At 49.5% G+C, this 12401-nt stretch overlaps 1 protein-coding gene and 1 long non-coding RNA gene across 3 annotated transcripts in view; one reads left to right on the top strand and one right to left on the bottom strand.

Annotated features, from left to right (window-relative positions):
- Positions 1–7257: 7257 nt before the first annotated feature.
- LOC103925507 (hemoglobin subunit epsilon) overlaps positions 7258–12401 on the bottom strand; it is a 6712-nt gene continuing 1568 nt past the window's right edge. The window contains exons 2-4 of one of the 2 annotated variants that reach the window (XM_009334239.1): positions 8924–9012; positions 8583–8805; positions 7258–7386 (exon numbers count right to left, since the gene is read on the bottom strand). In XM_009334239.1, coding sequence (XP_009332514.1) covers positions 7258–7386; positions 8583–8805; positions 8924–9012 — 441 coding nt within the window. Of the gene's footprint in view, positions 7387–8582; positions 8806–8923; positions 9016–12401 lie in introns of those variants that run through there. The other variant, XM_009334238.1, reaches the window with a different exon arrangement.
- The window catches only part of LOC103925509, a 10985-nt gene continuing 10875 nt past the window's right edge, over positions 12292–12401 (top strand). Inside the window, exon 1 of the long non-coding RNA XR_664035.1 lies at positions 12292–12399. This is a non-coding gene — a long non-coding RNA (uncharacterized LOC103925509). The remainder of the gene's footprint in view (positions 12400–12401) is intronic.

The raw sequence follows: 12401 nt of genomic DNA, 5'->3' as shown, positions 1-12401 counted from the left end.
TTCCACACCATATGACGTCATGCTCAGCATATAAGGCTGGGGGAAGAAGAAGGAAGGGGAGGACGTTCGGAGTGATGGTGGTTGTTTTCCCAAGTCACCGTTAGGCGTGATGGAGCCCTGCTGTCCTGGAGATGGCCGAACACCTGCCTGCCGATGGGAAGGAGTGAATGAATTCCTTGTTTTGCTTTGCCTGCGTGGGCGGCTTTTGCTTTACCCATTAAACTGTCTTTATATCAACCCACAAGTTTTCTCACTTTTACCCTTCCGATTCTCTTCCCCATCCCACCATGGGGGAATGAGCGAGGGGCTGGGTGGTGCTTAGTGGCCAGCTGGGGTTAAACCACGACAATGATGAAGATGTATGTGGATAGATGGATAGATAAACAGGCAGCCAAAGGGGTGTGCTGGCAATAGCTGCCTGGGTGGCGAGGTGATGCGTTTAGAGGGTGTATTGATTTTGGCTGGGTTAGAGTTAATTTTCTTCATACTAGCTCATACAGTGCTGTTTTGGATTTGTGACCAAAACGGTGCTGAGAAAACACTGACGTTTTATTTATTTCTGAACAGTGCTAACACAGCATCAAGGTCTTTTCTGTTTCTCACCCTGCCCCACCACCGAATAGGCTGGGGGTGCGCAAGGACTTGGGAAGGGACACAGCCAGGACCCCAGCTGACCAAAGGGATATTCCATACCGCATGACGTGCTCAGCAATAAAAACTGGGGGAAGGAGGAAGTGAGGGCGTTTGCTGAACATTTGTGGGGTTAAACCACAACAGAGGGAGACTGATGGATGGATGGATGGATGGATGGATGGATGGATGGATGGATGGAGAGTGTGAAACAGCTGTTTTATAGATAAGCAAGCCAGCTGTGAACCAAAGCTACCTTTATCACAAAATCTGAATAGAAAATGACCCACCCAAAATTAAAACATCAGTGATGAAACAAGGCTGACATGGAAGTGCATTGACCCTTCAGACGCCCTTACCTCTGTTCAGCTGAAGTCCTTAGGCAGAAGATGCAGAGGGACAGGGAACTGCACTCCTGCCTGAGTGTTTCACATGCAGAGGAAGCTGTCTGTTTTTATAATGCCTGTGTGAAATCTCAGCAGCAATGACAGTCACCTGGGACCTGCTGCAGGGACTGAGGCCATGAAATGCAAACCAACTACACAGTCCAGGAAGGTGATGGTACTCCTTTTCGTACCTTCACCATCCTGGTGGCAGCACAAGGGTAAATGCTGCAAGAGCAAACACAAGGATCATGAATGTTTAGGAAATGCTGGTCAGAGCAGCAATGAAAAAAATAGTTATCACTAGATTTTTCTTCCCTTTTAAAATCGAACTGTGAATTTTTAAAATGTTAAACATTGAATAAAGTCAATTATTTGCTCCAAGTGTAGGTGTTGGCTCCAGGGTGAAACTGCTGCTCTGCACTTGCCAACTAGATCTGAAGGTAAGATAGAGATGCAACTCCCTGGAAACACTGCTTAGATTTCATCACTGAATTTTGGGTAAAATAGAGTGCATCTTTAGATCTTTGCACCCTAGAAAAATGCACATATTCCTGCCAAGTCTTTTAGTGCAAAAGTGGTGCTTCACTCTTCTTTCTCTATATGCTTGAGAAGATGTTAAGTTCTTTCATGGCAAAACATTGAGGAGAGAGGGTTGGGAAAGGGGTGGAGAGAGGGGGGGACAGTGCCCACAAGCTCAGCATGTACCAGCACGAGTGGAGGTTGAGCCCGCTTTTTGGCCATGCAAAAGCACTCTTACATACACATTGTTTTTCAAACATCAGCAGTGGAATCCCAATAAACACTTTTAAAGATACATACATTTTATTTTCCCCGTGTTATGGATAGGGCAACTAAAACAAAGAGGCAAAACAGAAAAAGCTAAGGCCAGGGCTAGTGTTTATGGGGTACTTTGCTGGATTATTGTCCCAAGGTGCCAATGGAAAATGATCCAGCAGTGATTCAAGTACAGATCGTGCCTGACAATGCCTGCATTTCAGCTGCCTGCATTTCAGCCCATGTACCTAAGCTCATTATCTGGGACAGGCTCAGACATGCAGAAAGGGCCAAGACAAATTGTCTTGCCTTTCTTTCCCACTGAAAGGGGTTCCTTCTCTTTAGTGTTGTCAAACACTGAAAACTTCATGTATGTGAAATAAAAAATTATTAATAAAACAAACAGAAACTTCCCAAACAAAACTGTCCCAAAGCGAAGCACTCCCCTCCGTGGAAGGAGGTTCTTCCCTGGAAAAAGATGTAGGACAGAGAGAGGGCAAAGCAGGAGCAAGAGCAGTTTGTTTGATTGTTTGAGACATGACCAGGCAGCACATGGCCAGTACGTGGAGAAAGTGGTAGGGGTGCCGAGTAGGACAGGGTGAGCATATTTGCAAAAAGCCTCCATCCAAGCAGGTGCTTTCCAGCATTCGCAGTGGCAGTGGTCCGTGCAGCTCTGAGTGCTGCTGCAGAAGTAATGGGAAAGCTTTGGGGCACGTCTCGGTGATTTGCTGCACGTCTGTCCCTGCAGACGCAACCCGGAAGACCACCACGGCCACACGCTGCCGAAAGGTTGCCGTGGCCACAGGGGCACGGGGCTGAGCACCAAACCATGGCAGGCTTTGGGCAAGCTTAATCATCACTCTGCAACCCTGCGGTGAAGCTGCGTAGTCTCCAGAAGATGATTCTCCCCTTTCTGATCTGTCAGGTAACAGGAGGGAATATGCCCTGTGGTGAGACGGTGCTCTGCTTTCTGGGGACCAGTGTGTCCTCCCTGTCATTCACACACCTCTGCTGCATGGACAAAGGTGCTGCTTCCCCAGCCTCTGTCAGCCACTGCGGTTTGACAGTGTGGATTTATCTAAATCACATTAACTACCATGACATTTGTTACTGCATAGTGAATACGTGGGTCTCTAGTGCAGGAATTCTTAATTTCTGTGGGGTGGAACATGGGGACCTGTCTGTACAGCACCAGTCATGACAAAGAAAGATTGAGGGAGACATGATAAAAGGCTGCCAATAAAAACAACAACAAAAAAGAATAATTTGGTTTCTGAGTTCACTTTGTGCCAGATAGTGAGAACTCCTGCACTTCTGGCCAGACGAGTCTTCGCGATGTGAAAAAGAAACTCATCATCATCTCGGAAATATTATCCCTGCCACTTCTGGTTTGGGATGGAAAACGAGCACGTGTCTGGTTCTCTTATTGAAGAGAATTTGGGCTGGAAGGGCACTAAGCAGAGGTGGGAGGAGGTAAGGGGGCGGAAGAAAGGAAAGATGAGGCAGATCAGCTATGATAAGTCACTCCGGGGTTTCAAACCTTCATTTCTCCAAAGTTACCAAGGGGGATGGATCAAAAATCTCTTAATATCCAAGTGATATTTCTCAAGGTTTTTTGCAGCAGTACTGCAGTTGCCATGACATCAGAGTTTGCTGTGACACAGGAAAAAAAGTTGTGGTCCTGTGCCCAGCCAGTCCTTGCACAACGTGGCTCATGGAAAACAGCCAGCAGAGCTGGCACCATCCCTCCAGTCTCACCCGTGGGACTGCTTGTGGCACTATAGATTAAGCCCTCTCCTATGGGCTAGGCAAGCTGAAAAGGATCCCTCTTGTTTCACAGGCAGATAGATTTTCTGTCCAAATATCTCCATAGCGTAACATGCCGTGTAAAAAACTACCAGAAATGGTTGCTGCAGGAGCATGGAGCCATTAGGTAGCTTGGGTATTTCCATACTGTTTCTTGGAGAAAACCACATCTATATTTACTTCTCAAAAGCAATAAAACATCCTTTGCAAAATCAGAACAAGTACATTACCATTCATCCTCATTTCAAGTAGTGTGGGAAAACACAACAAACCATCACATGGATGGCTAAATTTTGTTATGCTTATATTCCAATCCCACCAACTGTAAGACTTGTCTTCTGAAATGCTCTATTATGCTGACGCCTCTGACAGAGAATTCCCTCTAGAGGCATAAAATCGTGCCTTACACTATATATAACCCCAGCAGGGGCAGCACAGAGTCAGTTAAAGAGTATTTTTGGTTTATGCTAAGAAGTGAACTGGTTTTTTTTTCTGCTCCTGTTATTTTGGTAAGTGTGGGGATCAGGACAGATAAAAATAATTATACCTGATAGTCCTCTGGTTAGCCTGCTCCTTAGACTGACATTAAACTTCTAAAAAGAATTCCTTAAAAGGCTCTGGGGTTTGATTAATTCATTATATTTTTAAGCAGGAGTTTTTAAGGTTCCATTTCCAGGCAATATGCCACAGCAGCTAACAAGCGGGTTTCACTGTAGAGAAAACACGAATCCTTCTCTCATAAGCACAAAACGCACCGCCACATTTTTCATAGCACAGACTCCATTAATTATCCTAACACAGATATTCAACTATTTCTTTTTCTTAACATCTATAAAAACTGCAAACAATATCTATTATGAGATAAATAAGAAGTTTTATCTTCCATCCCACCTTTTGCAAACCTGGGTGCTCCATTTTCATGGTGGGTCTGCAGGAAGGCAGGCTCCAGGAGGAGAGGTGACGTCTCCTGATGGCTGAAGAAGAGGAGGTATCGCAACCACAGATCACAACTGTTTTCTGATTTATATAATTTAAAACTATTTCCTAATGCCTTTTCCTACCCATTTTCACAAAAAGCAATCCTCCTCTCACGAAACCTATTCAGTTATTAGTCTGTGCTGTTGTTGTGGAAATTTCCTTCCTTTCTTTCCAAAGCAACACGGTGTGCTCACTCATCAAAGGTTTGCAGTGCTGTCTCAGGTTTGAGAGAAGCTGCCGTGAAAGAGAACAATCCATCAACCTGCTAGTGTAAGCTTCCCATCATTTCAGGGCTGCATGATGCAATTCATAGGGATTCAGGAGTTTTCTACCATTTCTAAACTAGACCTGAACCAAATCTGGGCTGCGCAGATTGCAATTCCTAAGAAGTGAGAGGACACTAAGAGCATCTCATGGGGGTGAGCACTGGACCGGCCTTGTGGTCACAGCCTTTCTGCTAACCACATTCCCCAGGTGTGAAGGACATCTTACCCCAGATTTCCACCTCAGTTTGTTCTGTTCATGTCACTGTGAGCGTTGGAAATTGTGTTATTCTGTATGCTAGAAAAGCAGACCAAAGCTTCCACCAGCCCTCCATCATGTCCTCTCTGTGCTGGCCCTCACTGACCTTGGGCTGTGTCTCTCCGCTGTGCCAGGAGTGCTGCGGTCCTTGCTCATGGTGATTAGCCTGCACCCCCATGTGTTCCAGCTCTTCCTTATCTGCTCCCTCACCTTCCAGGAGTCAGCGGTGCTTTTTGCCATGCCCCTTGACAGGCTGATGGCTCTCTGCCCGCCATGGAGCTGTATGACCATGCCAACAGGCATGAGGGCAGCCAAAATAGGGCTGACGCACCCACAGAGGAGCAGAGTCCTGATCATACCCTGGTCCTCCATCTCCTCTGGCCGCCTGGTAACTGGGGAGCACCTTGTCCCATCCCCTTTGCCTCCATCCCATGGTGACCTGGCTGCCCTCCGGAGAGATGGTATTCATCAGCATCTATGCCCCGGGCCTCTTTTTCTTCACCATGGGTTCAGATCTCTTCATTTTGTTGTCCTCCATCGTGGTCCTCATGACACTTCTCAGCATTGCCTCCAAGGACAAGGGCCTGAAGGTTGTGCAGTCTCAGTCTTCGTCCCACAACTTGGCTAGCCCACCCTGCACAGATTTGGGAAAAAGGCACCCCCATCTTCCACACTGTGATGAGCAACATCTACATCTTCCTCCCACTCCTCTTCAATCCTGTCTTTTACAGCATCCAAACAAAGCAGATTTATAAAGGCACCTTCAACTTGTTTCTTTATGGACCCCTTCAGAACAAGCCATAGGTGAGAAAAGCAAGGAAATGTCTTGCAAACTCGGAGTGCAGAACCACAGGATAACTTGGGTGGGAAGGGCACTCCAGGGGTCTCTAGTCTGATGCCCTGCTCGAAGCAGGGTCAGCACATGGGCTGCGCTGCTGTTGGCTGCACAGCGCTTCCAGGTGCTGCACTATTCTCTGTACAAAAACCTGCAGATTTGGTGCCTAGGAGAAGCCTGCTTTGAGATGAGGGCATGTTTTGAAAGATTATGACCCAAAACAACTGTGTCCTCCCTGGTAACCCTAGAAACTTCTATCACAGCAAGGACTCTGCTGTGCCAGATGCTGTAAACAGCACTGGTTCTCAGCCTCCTTGTGCAAGGAGTCTCCAGTCTTGATTTAAGACAAGATTTAAGATAAACACAGTCCTGACCATTTTTATGTTTTTTCCTCTTTTGTATGATAAAGTAGCTAAAATAAATTGAACTTGCCACCTTTGTCCCAATGAATGAATAACCAAGATGACCCACAGCCTCGCTCTATGCACCATGGAGGGCCCTTGGATGGGAGAAGGAGGGCCAGGCACGGCAAAGCCCAGATACCAGTTAGCGTGTTGGGTTTTGTTCACCAGGTGACGCTGGGAACTGAATGCCCGCAGTCTGGAGAGAGGGTTTCTGTGGGTGCCTGGGGATGAGGGTCTGCTATTTGCATCAGCATGATAAATCCCCCTTGGGGAAGCAGTATCTCCTGTTAGGCCAGCTGATATAGCTAGAAGAAGTGGACATCTCCTGAACCTCCCAAAAGTCAGAGTTCAAAGGTTTTCTCCTGTATCAGCTGCCCTAAAAGGCGAACGTGCATTCCCCAGCCCTAGAGCGGGGCAAGGCAGGTGCCAGCTCCCCGAGTGCAGCAACGGCTTGGCTGGGAACTCTGTGCTCTGGATAGTGCTGGCTTCATCTTATTTCACATTAATGTAGAGCTGGGAGAACAGATGTGGATTCTTTGCAATCCCTCATTATTCCTATGACCCCCTCTGAAACACTCCCAGGTGTCAGGGTCCTTTGCATGGGTTTTTGTCTTCACAGACCCCCGTGCATGCACTGGCAGGGAGCGCACATGAGAGAGCACTGCAGAGTTAAGGAATCGCTGTCTGCAACAGCCCTTAGAAACAAGACACCCACACGCGGATCGCATTGCATTTTGACAGCACAAACTCCCCTGGCCCCCCTCCTTCCCCAGCACAGAGACACGGAGACTCTGCAGACATGGTGCTGGGAGGCATTTATTTGGTGGTTACAGCCTGTCAATACCCAAAGGGCATCTCCTTGTGCTCAGAGGTGCTTGTGGCGGAGCAGGGACTCTTCCTCGCGTGGTCAGTCCCAGGATGCTCAGTGGTACTTGCGGGCCAGAGCATGAGCCACGACACCGACCAGCTTTTGCCAGGCAAACTGGCAAGCAGGGGTAAAATCCCTGGCAAAGTGGGAAGCCAGGACAATGATTAGGATGTCTCCAAGGAGCTGGAGGAGAAAGAGGAACACAGACAGGGTTAGTGCTGCTCAAACCGTTGTGCTGCAGCAGACCATGGAGCAGGGACCAGACACCCCCGGGCTGGGGCTGAGCTTTTGGACCCACAACCTCTTGATGAGGGCTCTCCACTCTTACTGCACACAACTCCACCAACCCCACCCTGTCCTGCCATGTCTTTAGCTCTAAATAGCTTCTTCCGTTATGCAAGCTCTCCATCTCCCTGGTTTTCCTGCTGCAGACTTCCCTTCAGTCCCTCTCCTTCCCGTCCCCCCAAACACCACCCTGCAATGCACTGACTGTGGTTCCTTTCTCCTGACTTCTCCCTGAGGCTGAATTCCCCTCCTGAAAGGACTCTTGCATGCTGCGCACTCTTCCTCCTCCTCCTCAGCCCCCCTGCCTCATCGGAGTGGCCCTCGGGCTGCAGGGCTGGTTACAGTGACTGGCTCACTCCCCATTCTCTGGGACTGCTACAACAAAATCCTCAGTCTTCGCATAGAAAGCTCTGGGTTTTGGGAAAACAATATTTGCTTCATTCTTTAAAAAAAAAAAAAAGAATGAAAGAAAGAACCTTGAAACTATTTCCCGCCCATTTTTGGGATGCTAAAGCAATTTGGCCTGAGACCCACCTTGCAAAATGCTGGGTTTTTTTTCTTTTTCTCTTTAGATGTAAATGAAGAAAATGATCCATTTTTATTTAAAAGTGTTGGAGGAGGAGGGAGTGTCCCATCCAGACAGGCAGCCCATGCTGGACAAGGCAGAAACCTGCTCTGTGGTTTTGGAGCACACTAGCTGCTTATCTTGCTATAGGACCTATGATTTCCTTAAATGCTCTGCTTAGCTTCCCTCTGTCTCTGACTCCTCCAGCCCGTGCTGCACCTTCCTCTGGGTTTGCCTCCTTTGTCCCCTACCAGATCTCCTTCAGGTAACAATCTCCCAGTACCTTCTCCTCCCCATTGCTCTGCTGGTACTAAAAATGGGACTTTTTAGTGTGGTAGTCACCCACACTCTTGCAAAGAGTCCTGCACAAGCTATCATCTCGCTTGGGTGCTACACAGGGACTGCCTCCACCAGCCAAAGAAAGTACCCCTAGACAGCGTTGTTGGAGGCAATACCCACAGTTTCAAAGCAAAATCTGACTTTCCCCACACGACATAGGGTAGGGGCTGGAACTGCAAACACGGCTCACCCTGAAGTTCTCGGGGTCCACATGCAGCTTCTCGCAGTGCAGCTCAGACAGCTTGGCGTAGGTCACCTTAATGTTGTCCAGGTTCTTCACGGCTTCCCCGAAGGAGGTGAGCACTTTCTTGCCGTGGGCGCGGACCTTGGGGTTGCCAATGATCGCAGTGGGGCTGGAGAGGTTCCCGAAGGAAGCGAAGAACCTCTGGGTCCAGGGGTAGACGATCAGCAGCCTGGGGAGAGATGGGGGGACACAAGCAGAGACACAGACATGTTAATGCTCCCAAATGCAATTGCCATGGTTTCTCTATCCAGGGTGCAGCTGAGCAGATGCCCAGGAGCTGGACCTACCTGGCCAGGGCCTCAGCACCGCATTCCTCCACATTGACTTTGCTCCAGACGCTGGCGATGAGCTGCTTCTCTTCGGCTGACCAGTGCACCATGGTGGCAGGCGGCTTTGCTCAGAGCTGCAGGAGGACACAGACCCTGTAGCTGAGCTGCCGACCCCATAGAGGCTTTTATCCCCTGCCGGCAGCTCCTCCCCATCCTGCACTGAGGGGTCATTGGCTGGGGCTGGGGTGGGGGGTCCCCACCAGCGGGGGAGCAGAAGGGGATGGCCAGGGTGTGGCACGCTGAGAAGGGGCCTCTGGTTATCCTGAGCTCAAGAGCTTTATCCCTTCCCCTCTGTGCAGGCAGCTCTCCATTTCACCTACCAGATGTGGGCCCCTTTGCAGAGAAAGGGCTGCACAACCCAACTGTGCGATAGTCCATGACGATTTAACATGTGCGCATGGGACTCAATGGGGCCTGCGCCTTGTGCCTGGGCTCTCCCAAATGCTGGACTCTGCCTTGCCTTAGCCTCTATCAGAGAAATGGTGAATGCACCTGCCAAAACGCAGCCCGTGGCAGAGCAACCCAGAGGGGTTTGCTACCAGCAAACTGTGCAGATACCTGCACTGCAGGAGGACTCCAGTCTCCTTGCACCACCAGGAGCTGTGGGCAATGCTGGAGTTGTTCAGAGGATGCTCAGGCTTTGCAGCTGAAATCTGCATTAACCCTCCTGTCCTCCTCCTGTAACAGAACTTGACCTGCTTGGTTTACTTGTCCCTTTTGGAGCAGGAAGAAGCTCACCCAAATGTTCTCCCCTCAGATGTAAAAGGACAGGTCAGATGCAGTGATGCTGGACAGGGAGCAAGCATTAAACAGGATGGCTCTTTTAATCCAATTTCTGCTTTCATTCACATCCATAAAGGGCAGGTGAAATGGGCTTTGAACACAAGGTTTGCCACTGCAGGATGTGCTGTTGGCTCAAAAAGCAGCAAAAGCTCAGCTCAGGGATGTCCAGCCCAGGAGGAGCCCAGGGCCTTTTCCTTCTGAACCTGCCCTGACAAGGCTGCCATATTTCACATTTTCCCCCACGTTCAGCTAGGCTGTGCCCAGTCTCCTTTGCCAGGAGAAGATTTTTGGGCTTCGTGTGAATTGCTCCCCTGAGACACCCCCAAGCACACTGGGGGTGATGCACCCTTGCCAGGAACAATGCCCTTGCATGGAGGGGCTCTCCTGTTTTATTTTCTGCATAAACTCCCAAGAAACACTGTCCTTGCTGAAAGTGCAGGGGCTTTGATCCTGATCCCAAGGCACCTGGGGCAATCCGCTGTCTTCCTGTTGTTTTCCACAGGATTTGGATTGGGCTAAGTAAGAGGCGCTGGGTCTTGTCGGACTAGTGACCAGGTTGAGGTGGGGTGTTTGGGCAGCCAGGCTGCAGCAGAGCTAAAGAGCTGACCAAGCTCCTCTCCAGACAGCGGGGCTTGCTTTCCTCCATGGACCACCTCCTGCTGAGTGTCTTCTTGGCCTTTTACTGAAAATACAGGAATGGGAGGAAAATCAATTAAAAGAAAGAGAATACTGAGGGAGATTTTCAGCCAGATAATACCTCTTTCCCCCTTTAGTTGTAGATTTTTTTTCGATGGAATAGGGATCAATAAGCTTCATTAGAGTTGCCTACATATGCATTTTCTCAAGAAAATCTAGTGCACGCAGGCTGGTGTGCTGGAACATGATGATAAATCAAGTTGAGCACTGCCTGGGTGCATGCATGGGGGAAAGAACATGCAGGCAAAATGCCACTGGGCTGCCGCCGGTGCCCACCCTCCCGCACCACCTTATCGGCCGCTCCAGGACCTGCAGTGCTGCCAGCGCTGCGCTGCACCAGGCGTCGCCCAGGAGGTGGTCGGCTCCCGCAGGGTCTGTTTGCTGGGGGGACAGGGACTGGAATGTCATCCCCCAGCTGGTGCTGGGGATGGGGCGTGAAGCCACGGGCAGTGCCAGCAGGCACCATACCCACCCTGCCATGCTGCCGGGTGCAGGGGGTGGAAATCCTCATCCCTGCTCCCGGGAAGGGGTACCCCAGCAGGAACCTCAACAGTGGGAAAGGCCCAGCCCTCCCCTGCTGTACTGACTTGTAGGGTCCAACCTGAGAGGTCTGCTTGGCTCATTTCTACGCCCAGACACCTTGCTTGCAGGAGGAGACCTACTTGTTCAAATAATTCAGTCATTTCTGCCTGAAGTCTATGAACAATCATGTTCATACAAAAGTGTACGAATATCTGTCATGAAACCTATGAAAGTTCATGTAAGAATTTGGTTTTTTGTGACCCTGGACACCTGACCAAGACACTGTACTCTGTGCCTGCCCAGACTCCCTGCAGGGAGGAAAGCACTTTGGGACTTACTGCGAGTCATCTTCTCACCATCTCAGTGTCTGCCTTGACACCAGAAACAAAATGCCTCTTCCTTCGAATAATCTGTGTGAGAAGGGGCATTTATGGGTCACAGAGGGCTTTTAATATCCTCCAGTGGGTCAGGGGCAGAGAGTGGGATGCCCACAAATGTGGATGAAGCAGGGATAGGACACAATGCAAACAGGGTGTCAGAGATACTGGGATATATAGCTATGCCCTCTTTTCTCCCTTTAAAAAGTAAGCCTGTCCTTTCAGCTAACCATTGCTTTTGCTGCGTCATGCTCAGTTGAGACGGGGCAGACGGTGCTTCCCATGCCAAGAACAAAACTCTACCCTAGAGTCCTGCTCTGCAGACACTTAACACCCAAAACACACTGCATGCACAGAGCATGGACTGATACTCACATCCAGAAAATTATTAATGGTCACCACTATTAGCAGGATTGGGCCCCCCATAATTGCAGAATGGGCAGCACAGGGTGAAAAAGAAGTGCATAAACAAAGTCTGGACAGGTCGTGATAGCAAAATGTTTATCTAAAACCTACCCCCACCCAGCTGGCTGCTCGGCCAGTATGAGTCAGCTAATTTCTTGTAGGCTTTATGCCAGGAATGAGCCAGGGTAGATGAAAGTCTTCACTTTGTTTATCCTCCCTAAAAAATATGAATCCTCCAAGTTCCCCTTGCCTGCAAGAAAACATGCAGGTTTCGCAGTAAAATACCGACTAGTTCCTCAATGCAAACTTCCCAGTGCGGGACACAGAGGTAGCAGGGCTGTATCTACCCAATACTCTGTAAATACGATTTCCAGAGGCAAATCCCACACAACCCCCCCAAAAACATACAGAACAAAGGGAGGTGGCATTTTCTGGGAGCAAAATGCCTGCCCTGCTCAAGCTTACACCCCAGTCCACCTGCAGGTGCCCCAGGTCCCCAACCCCCCAACCCCTCCAGCCTCTCAGGGACACACGGACTCAGTGGAGACTTCACAGGATGAGCTTTATTTGGCAGTTACAAGCTGTCAGCTCCAGAGCAGCACGCCAGCCAGTGCACAACATGCAGCTGCAGGATGCTGCCAGGGCTTTCCTGC

The sequence above is a fragment of the Pygoscelis adeliae genome, unplaced genomic scaffold (genome assembly GCF_000699105.1).
Source record: "Pygoscelis adeliae isolate BGI_AS28 unplaced genomic scaffold, ASM69910v1 Scaffold351, whole genome shotgun sequence".
Lineage (NCBI taxonomy): Eukaryota > Metazoa > Chordata > Aves > Sphenisciformes > Spheniscidae > Pygoscelis > Pygoscelis adeliae.
The sequence above is the reverse complement of the archived record's forward strand: the minus strand, read 5'-3'. Positions and strand labels throughout refer to the sequence as shown.